Source organism: Mytilus edulis, chromosome 1 (assembly GCF_963676685.1).
Source record: "Mytilus edulis chromosome 1, xbMytEdul2.2, whole genome shotgun sequence".
Classification (NCBI taxonomy): domain Eukaryota; kingdom Metazoa; phylum Mollusca; class Bivalvia; order Mytilida; family Mytilidae; genus Mytilus; species Mytilus edulis.
Genome location: NC_092344.1, coordinates 31,462,513 through 31,482,786, shown reverse-complemented (window position 1 = coordinate 31,482,786; position 20,274 = coordinate 31,462,513). Strand labels below are relative to the sequence as shown.

Here is a 20,274-nt window from a genome sequence, read left to right as displayed (position 1 = left end):
ATGCCTACATTTTTGTGCTTTGTAAAGAATATTACCGTAAAAGATTGGATGTAAAATATCTGAACGTATAAGATGTTGGCATGTTGATTTATATTTACGAAAGATGCCTTTGAATCGATGGTAAATGTTTTGACTAGTTCGTGATATCGAAAACCCTGGTGTAATAATTTTTCAGTAACACAAATATTTCTGTGTTCAAATCAAACACGTTGTAACATACACGAGCGAAATAAACAAGTTGGGATATATAAATACCATAAGATGATGAAAAGGGAACGTCACCATCTACAAATGGATAATTAACAATAGGAAATGAAAAATCGTCTCTTAAATCTTATAAGTTTTGGCATAGAGCTTTAAGTATGCTTTTCCTACTGCCTTCCGAATTTTGAAAGTGTATAGGGTTGGTAATTGTCCTATTCCCCGGCTTATGGCCCCTAAAAAACCCACATACACAAATAACCAACAAAAATATAAATGACTGATGCATGGTGCAACTTCCGAAACACTTTATTTAATTTTACTATTTATGGAAAAATAGCTTTTCTTTAAATATGATTTTTATGAACACTTTTCATATAAATAATATTTGTAAAACAAGGTAAATAGGTCACAAAGTGCCCATGAACTTAATGAATGCACGAATGACTCTATTCGTTGAAAGTGTCCTTGTAACATCAGCTATTATGCTGTTTTAGATAGCTCTGGTGGGGTAAAGTCGTACAAACTGTTTACTTATGACTCGTAGTTGGACTCGGTCGTAGTCATACACTTTCTGTAACTCTTTCTTAACAGTAATTACCATATTACTGTACACTATTAGGTTTATCATTTGCTTAATAAGGGGGTAGACCTGGAAGCATTAAACTTTGCTCGGTGCTTGGAGCACAAAAATCTTGCTAGAAACATGAAATCCAGCAATTTGATTGGTTGATTTTCGAGTCAGAGTACAAAAATCATGCTCGAAAGTATTATGACCGTGAGGCCTGGTATATGGGAGACAACTCTTACACATGTATTGAAAGTCATTAGTGCGTTTTAACATAGCAGTAAATTAAACAGTGATCAATGTTGTTTACATTTGGCTGTGAGAATGTTGCAGACAGATCCAGTAAGCTGTACATGTTTGACACCACGGTGCACCAAACATTAAACTAAAGAACATCTTCTTTTAATGATATAAATGAAAAGGTAGAAAATTACCCTTCATACATGAACCGTTTAAAAACACCAACGAACTGAGTCTGGGGAGTTCTGTAGCAACACTACTGACTAAAGGACCTTGTAGCATCATTTAGAAAAAAGTCTTGGAAGTTTTTGGATATTTGATTTGAACATATGAATTAAATAATTAAGTAATATGACTTTATTGCTAAGTCATTGATACAGAGTTTGTACTTACTGTTTGTGTTTGGGTTTTTTCCTAATATAAAAGGCACTATTCTAGAAGATATGATCTGAACATCAATCCTAGTACAATCATATGCTAATAGATAATCTACATTAACACAAAGATAGTACTTAGATAGTGACAGACTGTCAAAAACGATGAGTTCTGATAGCGTCTGCTCTTGATGACAGGGGCATTTTGTAGTCTGTGGAGAGAAACCAATAAATATCAGAAAACGGGAGCGATGAGAAATCGGTTTTTAATTAGATTAAAGGTGTGATATATATCTAATAAATGTACATATAGTGATTGAATAAAATATTTTTCCATTATAATTCTAACTGCAAAAATCTATTAGTCCGTATATAGGATCGAGCTGTACTGTGTGTTTGAGGATATTCCCATTAGCCCCAGAATATTGAATGGCGAATTGTGTCTGACTGAAAGGTTCGCATGGTTTATTGTTGTTTTCAAGTGATACATCTATTCCTTGTTCTATCCAATGAAGAGGTAAATCAAAAGGCTTTTGTGACAAAACTGCAATCTAAAACATAAAATAAAGGTTATAAAAGAGGATTAGAATATAGTTCAAACGAAAGTTAAATAAGTTCTACATATGTACATTTTTTATGCAGTGTGGCGTATTTCACCTAACTAGAAAACAATCTCGTTTACTTGAAATCATACGTTTTTCTCATTTTTAATGTATTGTGATAACTACAGATGTATCATACAGAATTCGATATAGAAAAAACAATCACTTGCAAGCCACATACTTATACTTTGAATGTCAACTTTCCCAGGGAATTGGTAAATTTAGATTTTGCTTACTAGTAATTGTATGAAGAAGAAAAAAAAATAATCCTTAACATCCTACAAATACTGAAACACTAGCGGAAGTAGATACGTGTCCGTTTTGGTTCTGTGGTATTCTAATACACTATTATATCAATTATTTATCTTCGTCTCGTGGGTTTTCGTGCTAATTAGAATATTTAAGCCAAACAACCAGGCTATATCCAAATTTGTTTTTTTAAAATGTCCTGTACCAAATCAGAAATATGGCAGTTGTTATCTACAATCCGTTTTAATGCATGTTTTAAAGTATATTGCTTTTGTTGTAGTTCGGTGTTTCTGTTGTTCCTTTGTTTTCCTCTTATAGTTGAAGTGTTTTCCTCGGTTCTAGTTTGATACCCAGATTTGTTTTTTTTCTAAATCGAATTACTTAGTATGATTATTGAACAGAGGTTGCCTTTGTTTCAGTAAAAATTACTGATATTCATTTTATATCATTCTATGAACACAAGACTTATATATATTGAAATTATATGATTTTTAGTATACTTATTTTTTCTCATTTGCTCCAGCTTTTCATTTGCATTGCAAATCCTTTATTTATTTAAAGAGAAGATGTAGACAATTTGTTTCTGTTCTTATAAACATTGGATATAACAAGTCCAGTCAAGAATAATGTACAATGAAAGATGAGTCTAAATCCTACAATGTTTTGTTTTAAAACTCATTAAGAATATGAAGGTGTTAACATTTTCAGATGGATCCTATCCAGGTGCTAATTAATTTCAATAAAACTAATCATGCATCCTTTATAAGGGAGATTACTCACATAATATCCTAATGAATCTATTAAAAACATGCCAAAAGTGTACATCGTAGTTAGGAAGCCAATCAAGATTATTACCCGATACTTTTACCTACATCAATATTTCAACTGATTGATGGAAAAAAATATTGAAGCCTTAGAAGAGATATTTCACACAATTTCAATTTAGCTTGATTATAAAATGGAATATTATTTCAGTTTAAAATTATAATGGTTCTTACTTGAAGACTGTTCGACATCCTCGAAATCTTTCTTGACATGTGAATCCTGTGATGATCCCCATAAAGAAAATAGTCGTCTACCATCTTCTCATCTGTATAAACCATATCAACATGTCGGAATAATGGAATATCGTCAACTTTAACCTTGATTGATGACAAAAACGGACACCTGTTTGTCGATGGTAGATCATCATAAAAGCTAACAGTATAAACAACGTCCGTTGATGATTCTAAAATTTCTCCTAGAACTATTGGTGTATCAATCTGCATAAATAAGTAGTTCTGTCTGTTGTATATGTTTGCCTTATCTTTGGCTTTTGTTTGGTACTTTTCAGCATCTTGTGCATTAATAAACTGGAATTTAACAATGGCTTGATACTGATGACCTGGTATTTGAAGATTTGTTATATATTCACAGAAAAATGTGTTTTCAAACATTATACCTGCTACCAAAAACGAATGTAACGAGGGTTTATCTGTAATCTGCATAATAAAAAAGAAGAACAAATTATTTTATATATGTTTGTTCTTAATTTTACAGAATCGTATCAAATATAATATAAGATACGGGATGCATTTCTTTCTTCAACATACGATGCAAACGGTTAAGCGCGCACATGTTTTGATAATTTGTTTCTAACATACATTTGCATAGTTTATATAAACTTTGACAAAGTATGCACTCGCTAAAAATGCGTCTACAGTTTGTCGTTCATCGTTTGTTAGTACAAACGCTACATTTGTTTCTAACTTCAACCTGATAACACGATGTATTTGTTTCTACGTTTGTTAAAAGTCTGTTTACCAATAACATGTGCATGCATTATTGAAAGTTCAAATAGGGTCAGTAAACACTAATTAAACGATGTATTTGTTTCTACTTTTGTAGCGTTTAGAAAACAACAACAAACGCCACACAAAGTTTACAAAATTTTGGTTAGAAAGAAATACACTCACGATCTTTATCTTTGTTAGTCTTCATATCGCTTATCTTACCTCTTTTTTATTTGTTTATCGATCATATGTATTTGTATGGTGAGCAGATATTTTGTGTCAATGCTGTCAATCTTTTATTATATCTTAGTCCTATCTAATATCCGTATTTGGGAAGAGTGGTAATCGGGTCTCGATGACGGACGTTCATCTTATAACATCCACACACTGATACGACATATGAATCGGTCTGTTATCATCCCTGCATTTTTGTAAGAAGGATCCGTGTTATCAATCTTTAGCTTTCTGTTTTCTGTTTTGTATACTGTGTCTTACATTTAAGCGAAATTTTAGGATTTTGTCTGTTGCTTGGTCCGTTTCTATGTGTGTTACATTGTAGTGTTGTGTCGTTGTTCTCCTCTTATATTTAATGCGTTTCCCTCAGTTTTAGTTTGTTACCCCGATTTTGTTTTTTGTCCATGGATTTATGAGTTTGAACATCGGTATACTACTGTTGCCTTTATTTCACTTTTTGTCTTTAGTTTGCCATGGCTTTGTCATTATTTTTGTCGACATATGAGTTGGAATATCCTTTATGAAGTGTTCATTTGCATATTTGTTCATTTGCATATTTGTTCATTTGCATATTTGTTTATTTGCATATTTGTTTATTTGCATATTATGTTATTAATATTTTTTAAGATTCATCTTTTTATGACTGTTCGTTCAATTTATATCTTTTATCATGCATTTCTAAGTTTCATCTTTGTGGCGAATGTTCAAATGACGTGGCTTTCATTTTGCATCTTATTTCATGCAATCCTAATATTCAATATTTTAGAGAAGTGGATTTTATGTTTCACATCTTCTGTATGCATATCTAACATTCATCATGATAATTAAGGAAAACAACTAGTAGAGTGGGTAATATAAAATCACGAAACGAAAGGCGTATGTCATAATTATTTCTTTTCTTTTGGAATTACAACTGTTAATAAGTATAATATTGAAATTCACATAATATACATGAGAACGATTGCTGACGTACTAGCATCTGAAAATCTGTCTGCAAAGCTTTTTCTAGATGACAATAGACATTCTTAAGTATTCATGTTAGATAGTGTTTTGTCAATTGAATAGTTCAAACTTGTTATAAAAGTGTTGTAGATCTATGTTAACTTTTCGCTTAAATGTAAAATTCTGCATGTGACTTTTCTCGTGGCTAACGACCATGCATTTTAACAGAAGTAAAAAAAGGCAGAAACATACACATTTGTTTGAAATGAGACAATTTATTCTTCAGAGTTGATATCTTTAAATAAGCTTAATATCAGACAACTTTTGGTTATTTGATGAAAATGTAATTAAGATTCCAATGAGTTTTTTTTCACATACAAAATATCAACCACTCAAATCAAAGGTTTTTATCTCTATGTCATTGAGATCATATATATTTTTTCTGTTTAAGAACATTATTTCTTATGGAAGTGGTTCTTTATAATTACCCCATACTCGTTTTTATAAACATAATCATACCAGACCAATGGTATCTAGAACAATCTGTCTAAATATGGATCCATTAATCTCTACTTGATTGTTGTAGACTATCCAAGGATTCTTTGCAAAGTTTAACAAGTAATCAATTCCTCCAGACCCTTTCAGCTAAATAAAATAAAAAAGTTGTTATTGTATTATGTCCTGGGTAATTCTTTCTCATTTTATATTAAAATTAATCATAGAGCAAGTCTTAGCCTTCCTTTATTATGGAAACGCGCTTCGGAAGCAGTTATGTGTTTTTCTATTAAAATTGATTTTGTTGGATAAAATTAGTCTGTGTGCTAAATTGCAAGAATATATTAATTGAAAGCATAATGTTTTATATAATTTCACGTTTGGATAAATTGTACTCTTTTTGATATAGAATAACCATACATTGTCTCGAAATAGCAATGTTATTTGTAAAAGGCTTAGAAACAGGTAGAAAGCGAGGCTGTGCCGAGCATTTCTACGTGTTTTGAGCCGAGTACAAATAACATTTATATTTACTGCTCAATTAACACAGCTGCAGTATATATAAAATTACAGTCAAACCTGCTTAAGAGACCACCTGTATTAAGCAAATACCACCAATTTTAGATCCCTCTGTAGTACATTTCATATAAATTAAACCTGTAAGAAAGACCACTTGTCTTAAAAGACCATTTTTTGCTCTCCCTTAAGTGGTCTCTTAAAACCGGTTTGACTGTACTTTAAAACAAGAATGTGACCATAGCACAAATAATGTGCCTGCAATCAGTTCTGTACTAGTCAGTAGATGTTAAGACAATTAAGTATGATGTCAATGTGTTCAGGTGATAAGCAAGCATATTTTTATAGACGGCAAGCAAATTATCTGAACTGTTTTGAATTTGCTTCAGTGAATAAGTTTTAAAATTTGAAACACTGATAATTACCTTGTTATTTAATGTCCAGTCTTTAGGAAATAAGATCAAAATTACAAATTCAGATCAAAACTCGTTACCTAGTGTTAGGTTATTGGTCCTATTTGTATTACTCTTCGTGTGTTTGTGTGTATGTGGTTTTTTTTCTTTTTTCGCTCGCACGATGCAATTTGTGATGGCGTTGATAAGTATTAAATACATTGATTGCGTAGCCTACTTTAAGTTCTTTGTCGTTATCACATCTACGCGTATAATTTGGTTTGATTTTTTCCTCAAAGAATAAATAATACGTACACCTAGCATATCCTTAATATAAGCGTAAACTATTGGATTAGTGTCCTCAGACATCGCTGAACGTAGTACAGATAATGGTTTTCTCTTATTATTTTGTCTGGTATTGACTAATGATAGTCGACGATGAATTTCAACATTTAGTTTGTTGCATTTTTCAATGTTATTATTCAAAACATCTCCTGTTTTAAAGTTAACTAGAAAAGGGGTCATCACTGTGTCTGATCCTATGCCTCTGAGGAATTCTAAAATATTTTTGGCCTGAAAATATAAAAGAAATATCTTCCAACGCCTATTTTGATATTATTTTCAGCAAAATTTATTCTTGATTTTGTTAACAACTGCTAAAACATATTTCCCCATAATTACCATCGGGAGATAATGTATAATGTCGATAGAATGTATTTTGCATAGCCTTTTGTATATGCTTCTTCTCAGTCTATGATGTACAATATTTCATGTTGTATATAGTTTGAATGGATATATAAGATTATAAATCATTAGTGATAAACATACTAGTACTCTTAAAAGTATTATTCATTTGAAATTGTAACATGCAATAAAGCTTACTCTTACTATTTCAATATTCATGCGTTAAATCTTTTTTTGTTACAATCTGCCCTCTAATAGCATAATTAAGAGTTTGATTGAATTTTTTCTACATACTGTCTGCAATGAACGTTCGTTTTAAAGATGGTACAAATAGTGTAAACATGTACAATGTAGTATGAATTACTGTCGTCATCAACGGGTATATTTGATGCTTGTTAGTTATAATGCATATTTTTATTAAAGATTAGAACATTATACCAACATAAAAAAAAACAATAAATATTTCTTATATGTGACCAGCCACGACATATCCAGGCTTATGGAGGTAGAACGTCATTGTGAGAAAATCGCCGTGAAGTATATGCCATTTCCAGGCTTATAGGAGGGTACATTGTCTAAAATTTTATTTTTGTATATTTATCGAATATTCCGAAACAAAACTCTCTGTCATGTTAATATAATGACATATTTGAAACGAGTCAGAACTACGGAAGCGTATTAGCGTCACACATTTTTTTTTCTTCCTATGTTTGCGTTATAACGCAAATCTTTGCGTTTTATCGCAAACCTAAAGCTTTATAAAGCAAACCTTTGCGTTATAACGCAAATGTCTTGATTTCAATTATTCATTCAGTGTTGTTTATATGTCCGTCTGTCTTTCATTTCGGATGCGATTTACTAGTAGATAAAAAAAAAAGAAACATAAATACAAGGCCAAATCATTATAATAAATATGCATAGAAATAATGGAATACTTGAAGTGCAATTATACATAAATTAAGACTGATGTGTGCATCAGAAAATAGATATAGTTTAGTATATAGTCATATTTAAATTGAAAGATCAAAAATAATGTCATACAATTCTGAAACCTCCAAGTCAAATAGACAAAATGATCTTTCTGATTTAAAATGAATAATTAATAAGGAAACATTTTTTTAAATCTCAGAATATGATCAAGATTCTTTGATAGAAAGTCATTGAATTTTCTTTTCAAAATAATGAAGTATTTTTAAGATGCTTGGGTAGCAATTTGAATAGAGAGAACATAATTTTATTAATAAAACATCTTCATTCTATACATTTATTGCCAAAGGATAGCTCGTTTGAATCTAACCTACTTTACACAGTACTCAAACGAGAGCTTACTTTGGAAGTATATTTATATTCGGTTATAGCTATATTAGCTGGGTTGATTTTTTTCTTAAGTATAACCTCAATTTACTCAATTTTCTTTGTAATATATATATACTAGTTGTAACATGGATATCGTTTTTGAGGACCTTTATAGTTTGTTGTTCAGTGTGAGCCAATGCTCCGTGTTGAAGACCGTAATTCGGCCTATGATGGTTTACTTTTACGAATAGTGACTTAGATGGAGAGATTTCTTATTGGCACTCATACCACATCTTCTTATATTATTCTGCTCATTATTAGTCATTGATATGATCTAATTATTCAAGCATTTTACTTTGCAATGACTACAAAGGTGATAAATTTTAATATATACAGCCTCCTCCATTAATAACTACTGTTTCCTTTGAATCTTAAATAAGAAATAAGATAAAACAAATGTTTGCGTTACAACGCAAAGGTTTGCGTTATATCGCAAAGGTTTGCGTTATAACGCAAAGGTTTGCGTTATTTCGCAAAGGTTTGCGTTTAACGCAAAGGTTTGTGTTATTTCGAAAAGGTTTGCGTTAAACGCAAACATAGGAAGAAAAAGAATAATATGCTTCCGTACATTTCAAATACCGGTATGAAAATGAGACTATTCTATGACGACTTTTATTAATTGAAGCCACTAATTTATAAAACACAAAATTAATGTATTTATTAGCTTTTAGTGATGTTCAATAGCGTATTTGAATAAAATTTCAAAGACTTAAATTTACTACAATGCAAACAATTCTTAGCTCTATTTTAGAACATGTCAATTAAACTTGTTGAAATGAAGTTAGTTTGAAATTTGTCAAATAGTTATCAAAGGTACCAGGATTATAATTTAATACGCCAGACGCGCGTTTCGTCTACATAAGACTCATCCGTGAGTAAGCTTTAAGAATTCCTTTTTTTTAATTTAGATTTATTATGCATGTCTCTAAACATAGTATGCGACGCGTAACAGTTTATAAGTAGGTGTTCTCGTATATTAATTTAATACGGTGCATTTTTTTTGTAGCTCTATTTTAGAACATTTAATTTAAACTTGTTGAAATGAAGTTAGTTTAAAATTTAACAGTTTATAAGTAGGTGTACTCTTATAGATGCATTTGATACGGTGCATTTATTATGGATATATTTCAGACTTCATTTATCATTTATGAAAGGAAATCTATAAAGCAGAAATATTTTTTTTTTTGTATCAATTTAAATTGTAGATTCAAATATTTTTCACTTCAAACGATAAAGTAAAACTTCTTCAAAACTTTTAAAAATGTATAGTTCGGCGTCCGCAAAAAAGAAGCCAACGAAAGTGTTTATCTCTTCTTCATAAATACGTATTTCATTGAATCTCGATATTTATCACATTTATAATTTTTCTAACAATGACGTTCTACCTCCATAAGCCTGCAAATGTCACGGCGGGTCACATATGTAATGATTTGTTTACCTGTGTTATATCCTCAAATGATTTCCCAATGATGAACTTCTTTATAAAAGTTTTTGCATACTCCAATGTCATTTCCATTGGTAGTGGCATGACAGGAAAGCACACAAAATTGTCTTCATCTTTAGCAATCGTCAACCAATTACAATACATAAGTTTAGAACCTAACAGACAGTGGTCTAAAATAATTCCATATCCGCATTTATCCAATCCAATAACCTGCATAAAGTAAAATATAAAAAATAACGAACTTCGAGGAAAATTCAAGACGGAAAGTCCGTAAACAAATGGCAAAAAAGCTCAAACACATCAAAAGAATAGATAACATCTGTCATATTCCCGACTATGTTCCAGCATGAAAGAGGTTGCAAGGAACTCTTTTTCTAAGCAAATCAATATACTTAAAATTCTGAACAGTATGTCTAGAGATTTTTGTAATTTAATTAATGTGATAAAATTAAGAAAGGAAATGGGGAATGTGTCAAAGCGACAACAACCCGACCATAGAGCAGACAACAGCCGAAGGCCACCAATGGGTCTTCAATGTAGCGTGAATTCCCGCACCCGTAGGTGTCCTTCAGCTGGCCCCTAAAAATATGTATACTAGTACAGTGATAATTGACGTCATACTAAACTCCGAATTATACACAAGAAACTAAAATTAAAAATCATACAAGACGAACAAAGGCAAGAGGCTCCTGACGTGGAACAGGCGCAAAATTGCGGCGGGGTTAAACATGTTTATGAGATTTCAACCCTCCCCCTATACCTCTAGCCAATGTAGAAAAGTAAACGCATAACAATACGCACATTAAAATTAAGTTCAAGGTATCAGACCACCAATTAAAAGTTCCTAGATCTGTTCAACCAAATTTTGCAATTTTCATAGCTTTCTAAATTTTTTATCTAGAGTTTAGCCTCTTACAAACCAGGTATGTCCTGAATCGTACAGGTATAACCTTTCTTCATGCCAATTTTCAGCATACCTATAAAGCCATAAAAGAAAGAAGAGACCTTCCGAATGGATGAACCACTAAAAATAACCCCTGGTTTTCTTGAAATCTTAAATTAGTATACTATGGAGCGCATTAGTCCTCAATTTTTAATGTCAACTCATAGACAAGTAAATTTGGGCTCATAATGGTCTTAATATATTTCTCTTTCACCAAAAGTTTCATTTCTGCAAATTTGTTGGGTAGTTTAAGTAAACAATGACATCAAACGCACTATTTTTTGTCCGAGTAGGCCTACTTTCACATACGTTCTAAATTTGTGGGAGTAATTGGTGGTGTGACACCTAAAGAGAAGTCCGAGTCCGATGTCAAAAGATGTAACAAAGAAAAGAAATAAAATGACAATAATACATGAATAACAACAGACTACTAGCAGGTAACTGACATGCCAGCTCCAGACCTCAATTAAACTGATTGAAAGATTATGTCTTCATCATATGAATATCAGGCACAATCCTTTACGGGTTTAGTATCATACTATCATAAGATATATGAGAAGAACATAACCCGTGTCATGCCAATAACTGGTTTTTTTTTTAAATAAATGTGTTTAGTTCCGATGCAAAGACCCTATAAGTGAATCAATATTAAAGCCAAAATATGCAATCTTTAATGATCTGACAACAGTATCGTAACTATATCCCTTCTTAATAAGTCTGTTGGTTTTGTAAGCTTTTGAGGTGAATACTGACATTTTTGTGCTTTGTACAGAATATTACCATAAAAGATTGGATGTGAAATACCTGAACGTATAAGATGTCTGCATGTTGAGTTATATTTACGAATTATTTCCTTATACCGGTGATAAAATTTAGTAAATGTTTTGACCAGTTTGTGATATCGAAAACCCTGGTGTAATAATTTTTCAGTAATACATAAATTTCTCTCGCTAAAATCTAATACGTTGTTACATACACGAGCGAATCGTACAAGTTGAGATATATAAACACCATAAGATGGTGACAAGGGAACGTCACCATCTAAAAATGGATAATTAACGATAGGAAATGAAAAATCATCTCTTTTGTCATAAATTTTTGTATTAAGCTTCCCGTTAATGATATATATATATCAAGATCGAGGAAAGGGCAGTGGTCATTGTTAGTATTAGCTTTATTTAAAGTAAGTTCAATAGGATAAATTTCTTTAGTATACATACTGAAGTCTTCATTATTGAGAGCCAATATATCATCTAAATATCTAAAAGTATTGTTAAATGTTTGTATCCAATGTTGTTTCGATGGGTCTTTGTTAATTTTAGTCATAAATTGTAACTCATAACAATACAAAAACAAGTCCGCAATAAGTGGTGCACAGTTAGTCCCCATTGGAATTCCAATAACTTGACGATATACGGAATCTCCAAAGCGAACAAAAATTTTATCAAGTAAAAATTCAAGCGCATATATATATATAGTATCAAAGCATGTCCAATTGACATAGTTCTTTTGTTTATTGCTACTAAAAAATGATCTAAAAGAGTTTGAACATATATACTCGCATTCTGGCTTTTTAAATGCCCAGTTAATAAGGGATGTAAATTTTTTCTTAATTAGAATATGAGGCAAAGTGGTATAAAGGGTAGAAAAATCAAAACTTTGAACAGATTCAAAATCACCAATATATGCATGCAATTTATCAAGTAATTCCAACGAGTTTTTGACACTCCAAAAGTAATTAATTCCACTATTTTCAAAGGCTTTATTTGAACAATTTATTATCAGGTTTTTTTTATTGTACCAAGTGTACAATTAAGTAAAACAAACAATTTAGTAGTGGAACAATGGCTTGAAGATGAAATAAATCTATATTTGTAAGGTTTTTTGTGTAGCTTCGGAAGCCAGTACATAGTTGGGACTTTCATTGTAATTGGTTCTGCTTGTAAAGAAGTAGCTTAAAGTTTGTGTTTGTTACAGATGTCGTTTTCTGAAAATGAGGCTTTTTTGAATGATTTGTTCTTGTTTTACTGTTGGAAATCCTCTGATTCATTCTTGATTCAGAACCTAATAATGAGAGTGGCGGAAATAGATAAGTAGAGATGTAATGGGATTCGCCAAAGAAGCTAAACATGGACAAACGAGACAACATAAAAAAAGGTACCCGCATCGCATCGTCAAACATTGTAGAAAAATCATCAACTCAATAGAGAGATTAAGGAACTCACATCATTTTACCTTGGAGATATTAAAATACATATAACAGAAATCTTACGTTATGTGATAGCAATACACTAACTACGGCTGCACTTTGTCTTGAACCTTCGATACCATATATGCCCATGCTTTCGTTAAATCCATGATCAATGTAAGATGCTTTTAGCTTTACAAAATGTTTCATGAGTCCATTCCTATAACAAATCGCACCTGCTGACAAAGGCACGAAACCATATTTATGTGGATCTATAGTAACCGAGTCAGCCATCTTTAAAAAATTTAGTTGATTTCTCGTATAGTTACTCAGCATTGAATCATACCATTTCTCTTCGGGATTATCTTGACTCATACTCAAATCAGTATTTTCTCGAAGGATGCATGAAAAATATCCACCAAATGCCGCATCAACATGGACAGAGAAATACAATCCCTATAAAGAGTTGAAAATTAAAACTCAAAGCAATACTATGATGTCATACAAAATGTGTTTATCTTCTGTGAGTTCACAGAGTCATTTGAAAAAATGAGGCTTTGTATTTGTCAGATGTCTTAGTGTCATTCTTTCCTTAAGGTAATAGACAATGATTTAATATTGTAGCAAACTATGACTTCTAGTACACGTTTTACCATGTGGACTTGCATGCAGGTGGGTGATGCATGCATCGAGGTAATGCAATGTAGATAACAGGGTGAGACGGTTAACGTGTCGTCGCAACTGGTATCGCTCAATTTGGATTTCATACGGTTAACTTAGTTTTTGTTTTAACCTTGTCTTTTTATTCGATTTTTAGCATTTGAACTGCGGTAAATTACTGGTCTTTCAACTGTTATCATTCGAGGTACATTGATGAGTCTAACGTAAACAAAATGCACTATTTGTGTATTAAACTATAAGTTAATTAAAAAACCATATGTTCGACAAAACTCTTCTGTTTTGCCTGCCTCCAATCATAAATAGTTTTAGCAAAAGTTTGCACAACGTTCTGAAATGGTTTTTATTTCCCAAGTATATCAACAGCCCAGTAGTCAGCACTTCAGTGCTGACATGAATTATCATTGATATGGTCATATTTATAAATTAACTGATTTCAAAACTTTTAAATTTTTGAAATACTAAGGCCAGTCTACCTCAGGAACAGATTACCTTAGCTGTATTTTGGCAAATTGTTTTAGGAATTCTGGTCCTCAATGCTCTTCAACTTCATACTTTATTTGGCCTTGTTAACTTTTTTGGATTCGAGCGTCACTGGTGAGTCTTTTTTTTTTAAGAAACGCGCGCCTGGCATACTGGCATAAATACAAAATATAATCCTGGTATCTATGATGAGTTTATTTTCAATAATTTCAAACTTTCTTACATTTGTCAAATGAACTCTTTAGCATTGATTTGTACTGCATGGTATGAGAAGCTATGAAGACCTTTTTTCTATACCCCTCCTCGATCTCTCAAAGTTTCTTGCATATCTTTGTAATGGAACAAATGTACATCGACTTAAAATTGAATTGTTTACCTTTTTCATATATTTTTTCTCTCAGAATGATTATGTCTTCAAGAGGATCCATAGCACCAAATTCGGTCGATCCTTGTATAGATACAACAGATATCACAGGGATTTTCCGTTCCACACAATCAGAAAGTGTTGTATCCAATTCTAAAAAAAACATCAGCTGATTATAACACTAGAGGCGAAGAGAAACGATTTTTGTCGTATTTTGTTCGCGTTTCTTGAAAGTTGTCTTATTTTCAGCATCATGTTCATGCGTCAACAAATGGCACAATATAGATAGCCAGTAATAATTTTCTGAAGAATAGTTTTTATTTTCTTTTGTAGAATTAGCTCTTGATTAAAACTCCAAGCATGTTTTGTTTTCAACTTACCTTGTGCGTTTAAACGGTCATGTTCATCTGTTGGTACTTGTATGAGTTGGTCTTTCCCTAAACCAAGCAGGACCATGGCTTTCAGCAGTGAGTAATGGCATGCTGCAGAACATATAACAACTGGTGCTTCTTCTAGCTTATACATCTTCATGAAGTTGTACCATCCAAGAGATGATAATGAATATTTGTCTATCAATTTGTTAAGTTTCTCACCATTCATGTGATTGCCAATAGATTTTGCCATATCGACAGTGCAATCAATATCCATGTTGATAGCATTCCAAATAGAAACTTCCGTTATATTTTGGAAAGAAACCTTCTCTGTATCATAAATCTGATAAAAGATAGAAGCTCACAATGACTGTATAAATCAAATTTCATTACTTTTCATTTTGCTGATAAACATCACTGTTGAAATTAGTTCAAGGAAATGTTTCAACTCTTTGATGGATTATTTCAAATGTTTATGTTTTTTTAAGAATTGTTTGTTTAAAAGGAAATTATTTTATTTACTTGTTATTTTGAAAGCTTTTAAACCCTTTTGAATGAACATATTGACTTAGATATATATAAAAAAAAAAAGTTTCAGACATTCAACCTGTTCGTTTCTTTATTGGAACAGTATCGAACCCATACTAAAATTTGTTTTTGCCTTCATGTCTTTCCAACATCAGTTGTTACGTTTATATTCTATGTTATATAACAGGCTAAAGTATATAATCTAAACCGACAAAGTGTCAGTTAACTTGCGTGTGTAGACAATTTATTCGACGTGATAATCATACACTTTGACCAAACCGCGTGTAACCGTTGCTTGGAATGAATTACCTTGCTTTGAACAAGACCATGATAATCTATATAGAATCACAACGATGAATAGGAGTAAAAATATTCCCAAACATAAAAAAAATATATATAAAAATGAAATGAAGACGAGAACAGGAAAATAACCCTCATATTTATATTCGGAAATGCACTAAAGATTCATAGTTTATATTACCGAAAATGTATAAAATTGGTTAAAGTTTTGGTTAAAGACAAGTTAAGGTTTGGTTTAAAAAAGTTCATGGTTTGGTTTAAGATAAGTTAATGTTTTGTACAATGTAGTTTGGATTACATCCTATAAAACTTCATACACACATGCAATATGATGTGAACTGTTTTATATTTATGCCAAAAAAGGGGATTGGCCAAAAGTATGCAGTTATATGACATGCTAATATAAAGGTGCAAGAAGAGCATGATGTTTTATAGACTATGTTGATGTTTACTTAATGTTTACGGCTTCATCTTTAGTATTCGTCTCATCGTCTATTATAATATTGTCTGTATCTGCATGCCCTATCCTTTTAACGTATTTATATATCGGTTTATCTTACCTCGTCATCAGGAAAACTTATCAGTCCAGGATTCTCGGTCATAACCTTTTGAACAACAAGAGGGAAAAACTTGATATTTTGTGCCGCCCACAGAGCTTCTATGTTACCTATTGTACCTCCACAAGTGATGTGAACCCATGGTTTATGTGTATTGTACGTCTCATATCCAATCATTTCACATAGCTGTTCTCCAACTTCAACTTCCATGGCAGTGGTTACAGGGCCACCAGCACAGTCGATGTTATTGGAATTATAAAGTATATTTGCTAAGTATCCAAGTGTTCCCGATAAGGTTGTATCGCTACATGGAAGACCCTAAAATCAATTAAGAAATTATCTCTTTAGAGATAAAAAAAAAAATATATTCTCAAATATTGATTGTACAGACAAACAACTGTATGTCCTTTGTTATAAAAAAGAACAAACATTCAAAACGTTATGACATTAACAGAGGTGTCTTCCCGATTGTCCCACTTTTTGAAATTACAGGTAAAAAGGTAATGAAATTTTGTGGGACAATCAGGAATATGTTTGTGGGACAATTGGGAAGTTTAAATGTGGGACAATTGGGAACTGTTTTTATAATGATTAATTTGTTTTTATAGCGTGTTGCAGTTAATCAAAGGTTACTAATCAATGTAACTTATAAAATATGAACAAAATAAGAACAAATAATAATATTTACATATTTTATTTTGCTCATAGTAGGTACAATTGAAGTATCATATAATATAATATGAAGTCTTTTAAATTTTTTTATTTTTTTTAGTCTAAGATGCATATTTTTTTAAATTAATCTTTATTGGCTTTGAACTAGCAGTCAGTACTGCGAGTACTCTCAGATCTGTACTTAGTGTCTTTATTGTGGTGATGTCCCAAGCCAGGAGCCTGTAAATCAGTGGTTGTCGTTTGTTGCCGTGTAACATATTTGTTTTTCGTTCATTATTTTGTATATGAATTATGCCATTAGTTTTCTCGTTTTACATTAGTCATTTTGGGGCCTTTTGTAGCTATGTGGTATGGGATTTGAAGGCCGTATGGTGACCTATAGTTGTTAATTTCTGTGTCATTTGGTCTCTTTGTGAGAGTTGTCTCATTGACAATCATACCACATCTTCTTATTTCTTATGGAAGTCTGGCTCTTCTTTATAATTGGTGAAGAGTCCTGTTGACTGCAAAAATAATGGGAAAAAACGTTAATACTGTAGTGATGCTTGGAAAGGCTGATCTGGAAAAATTCTAGACAGCAGCAAATTTAGAGAAATTAGATGGGGGTACAAGAAATGATTTAATTTTTTTTTATAAGAGATGCACATGCTTCTGGTAAAATGATTTTACCAGAAGCATGTGCATCTCTTATATAAAAAAAAATTCTTTCAAATTTCTCAAATATGTATTTTTTCAATCAATTATAACAAAGAAATTGAAATAATAAGATTTCTGTTCTAAAAAAAGTGAAAATTCCAAAATTGACAAAATGACAGAATCGTCAATTTGACACAAAAAAGCAATAAAATTTTATAAAACTTTCTTATATTAACACCTACTTCTAGTTTTTTTTAAAAGTTAGATCTATTCAGATTGGTCCACTCTATCTTTATTGAAAGTATGAAAAAAAAGTTTAATTGTGAAACTGTGATTTTTTTCATGATAATAGCCCAAAAATGAATAACATTTGATGACAACTGAGAAAATCATCAGAATTGGGTACTTTCAAATGGCTGTAGCAAAAATAGGTGCACCACCATATGATTTTCGTCACCAATTATTTTTCTAGTCATATATAAACCCAAAAATCAGGTTCAAGACCTTAAAAGATCTATTTCATAAATCAGAAATATTATATTTCTTTACATCAAAAGTGTATCAATCTAATGATTTAAAAAACATTTTTTTTATACTTTCATAAAATTAATATTAAATGTGCAATAATTAATTCTTGTTTATTTAGCAAAACAAACAACAGTTACCTTGTTTATCTAAGAACATTTTACTACATAAAATAATGTGGGACAATCAGAACTTTTCATGTGGGACAATCAGAAGTTACACTCATTTTAACTAAATAAAGCCATGGCTTCATGCCAAATTCTTTGGTTGTTCATTATATGTTAAAGTAATCAACAAAATATTAAACCAAAAGATGAAACGGAAATAAGTTGATATCAGAAAATTAAAAAAAATAATCAAAAGTATTTCTTGTTACATACCACAACTCTTGTGCTCGCAAAATTTGGAGATTTTTGTAAATCCTGGCATATTTTCCTTAATTCTTTTTCTAACTTCTTAATATGATTTGTATACACTTCACTTTGCCGGACGTCTTCTGTTATACAGCTTCGATCTAATGGGAATAAACTTTGTCGCAAGTTAGCTGTTTCAGAAAACGAATATGTAGTTAGATTTTGCAGTATGTCGATATTTTCTAATTTTGGCCCAAGAAACCATGCAGCCATTGTTTCAGTGTGCAGGCGTTGGGATGAAGTATCGTCCATCATTCCTCTGATGATGTGTCTCCTTCCCTGAAGGGTTACTTAGCTTTATGAAAACTCCAAAAGTTTATAAAGTAATTACAAAGGATTTTCATCAGCAGAGTTCAAAATCCTAGTACGTCAAGTGTACTGGTAACATAATTTTGTTCATATCGACATGGTACATGGTACATTGCGCATAACTAAAACTTTTTATTATACAGGTTTTCTATAGTTCAAAGTGATATTCAACCTTATAATGTTATTCTTAATTGACCGTTGAAGTTTGAAGTCATGAATATTCGAGAGGTTGACGAACCAAGTTTTAAATGGTACAAAAATAACTTTAAATAATTTACTGTTAAAAGATAGACTGTTACATTTTATTTTGACATGATTGCCATGCTACTTTCTTTCGGATCTAATTGAATAGAAAAATGCATTTTTTTTATGAAGACAGAAACATGATTTTCCTATAGTGAACGTGCATAAAATTAACACATATTTCTTGCTTACCAAATCATGTCAATATAACGAAACTGTAAAAAACTGCCATACAAGTGAAAGGTTTGGCTAGCTATAAAACCAGGTTTAACCAATCTTTTAACGGAAATGCAAGTAAAAAGTCATTAATATGGACGTTTTTTTTCACTTTTTGTTAGTTTTTATGGACTTTCCCTTTTTGTAATTTGTTTTGGAGTTCAGTAGGTGTTTTTTGTTATATTTTTTATATACATAATATTACTTTTTAATGAAAGGCAAAACAAAGCAAGCAGATAACTTTTGCTTTTTTGATACGGAACGGCTATATATATTGTAAAATGTATAAAGTAAGTGAAAGAAAGTACCTCTGTACAGGCAATCATTTATCCGCCACCCGTTTTGAATTTTCCACAAAGTTCGGTATTTTTGTGATTTTACTTTTTATCGTATTTAACAACAATATAAAGAAAAGAAGTAGAACATTTGACCGTTGCAGACGACTCAAACTTTTCCATCAAGGTAGAATATTTGACCGTTGCAGACGACTAAAATATACAAGTTACACCCCTCAATTTTAAAATCGACCAAGCTCTCCATTATCGACTCCTAGTCGACATCTAGGAGTCGATATTAGAATTGAACGATGGACAATCAGTGCGTGAATTTTTCTTGTTACCTGATTGGAAGATATTACGAGACGTGAATAATCAAAGTTCATTGATTGGTTAGGACAATCCAAACCTAGTAAATGTCCTTCAATCCCGTAGAGTATCGGATTTGTCCTCTCTAGTTTAGCAATTAAATTTTGCCTTGTCATTAATCATGCATATTCATGA

The 20,274-nt window shown here is 31.5% G+C and overlaps 1 protein-coding gene across 1 annotated transcript; it reads right to left on the bottom strand.

Annotated features, from left to right (window-relative positions):
* Positions 1 to 618: 618 nt before the first annotated feature.
* Positions 619 to 19,229, bottom strand: LOC139511086 (uncharacterized). Its single transcript, XM_071297686.1, has 11 exons — positions 18,695 to 19,229; positions 16,485 to 16,799; positions 15,106 to 15,439; positions 14,738 to 14,878; positions 14,040 to 14,098; positions 13,285 to 13,656; positions 10,064 to 10,279; positions 6,901 to 7,158; positions 5,702 to 5,827; positions 3,233 to 3,715; positions 619 to 1,934 (listed from the first exon to the last, which is right to left on the bottom strand). The coding sequence occupies exons 1-11, from the start codon at positions 18,980 to 18,982 to the stop codon at positions 1,728 to 1,730; spliced, it is 2,799 nt and encodes a 932-aa protein (XP_071153787.1). The 5' UTR covers positions 18,983 to 19,229; the 3' UTR covers positions 619 to 1,727.
* Positions 19,230 to 20,274: the final 1,045 nt, after the last annotated feature.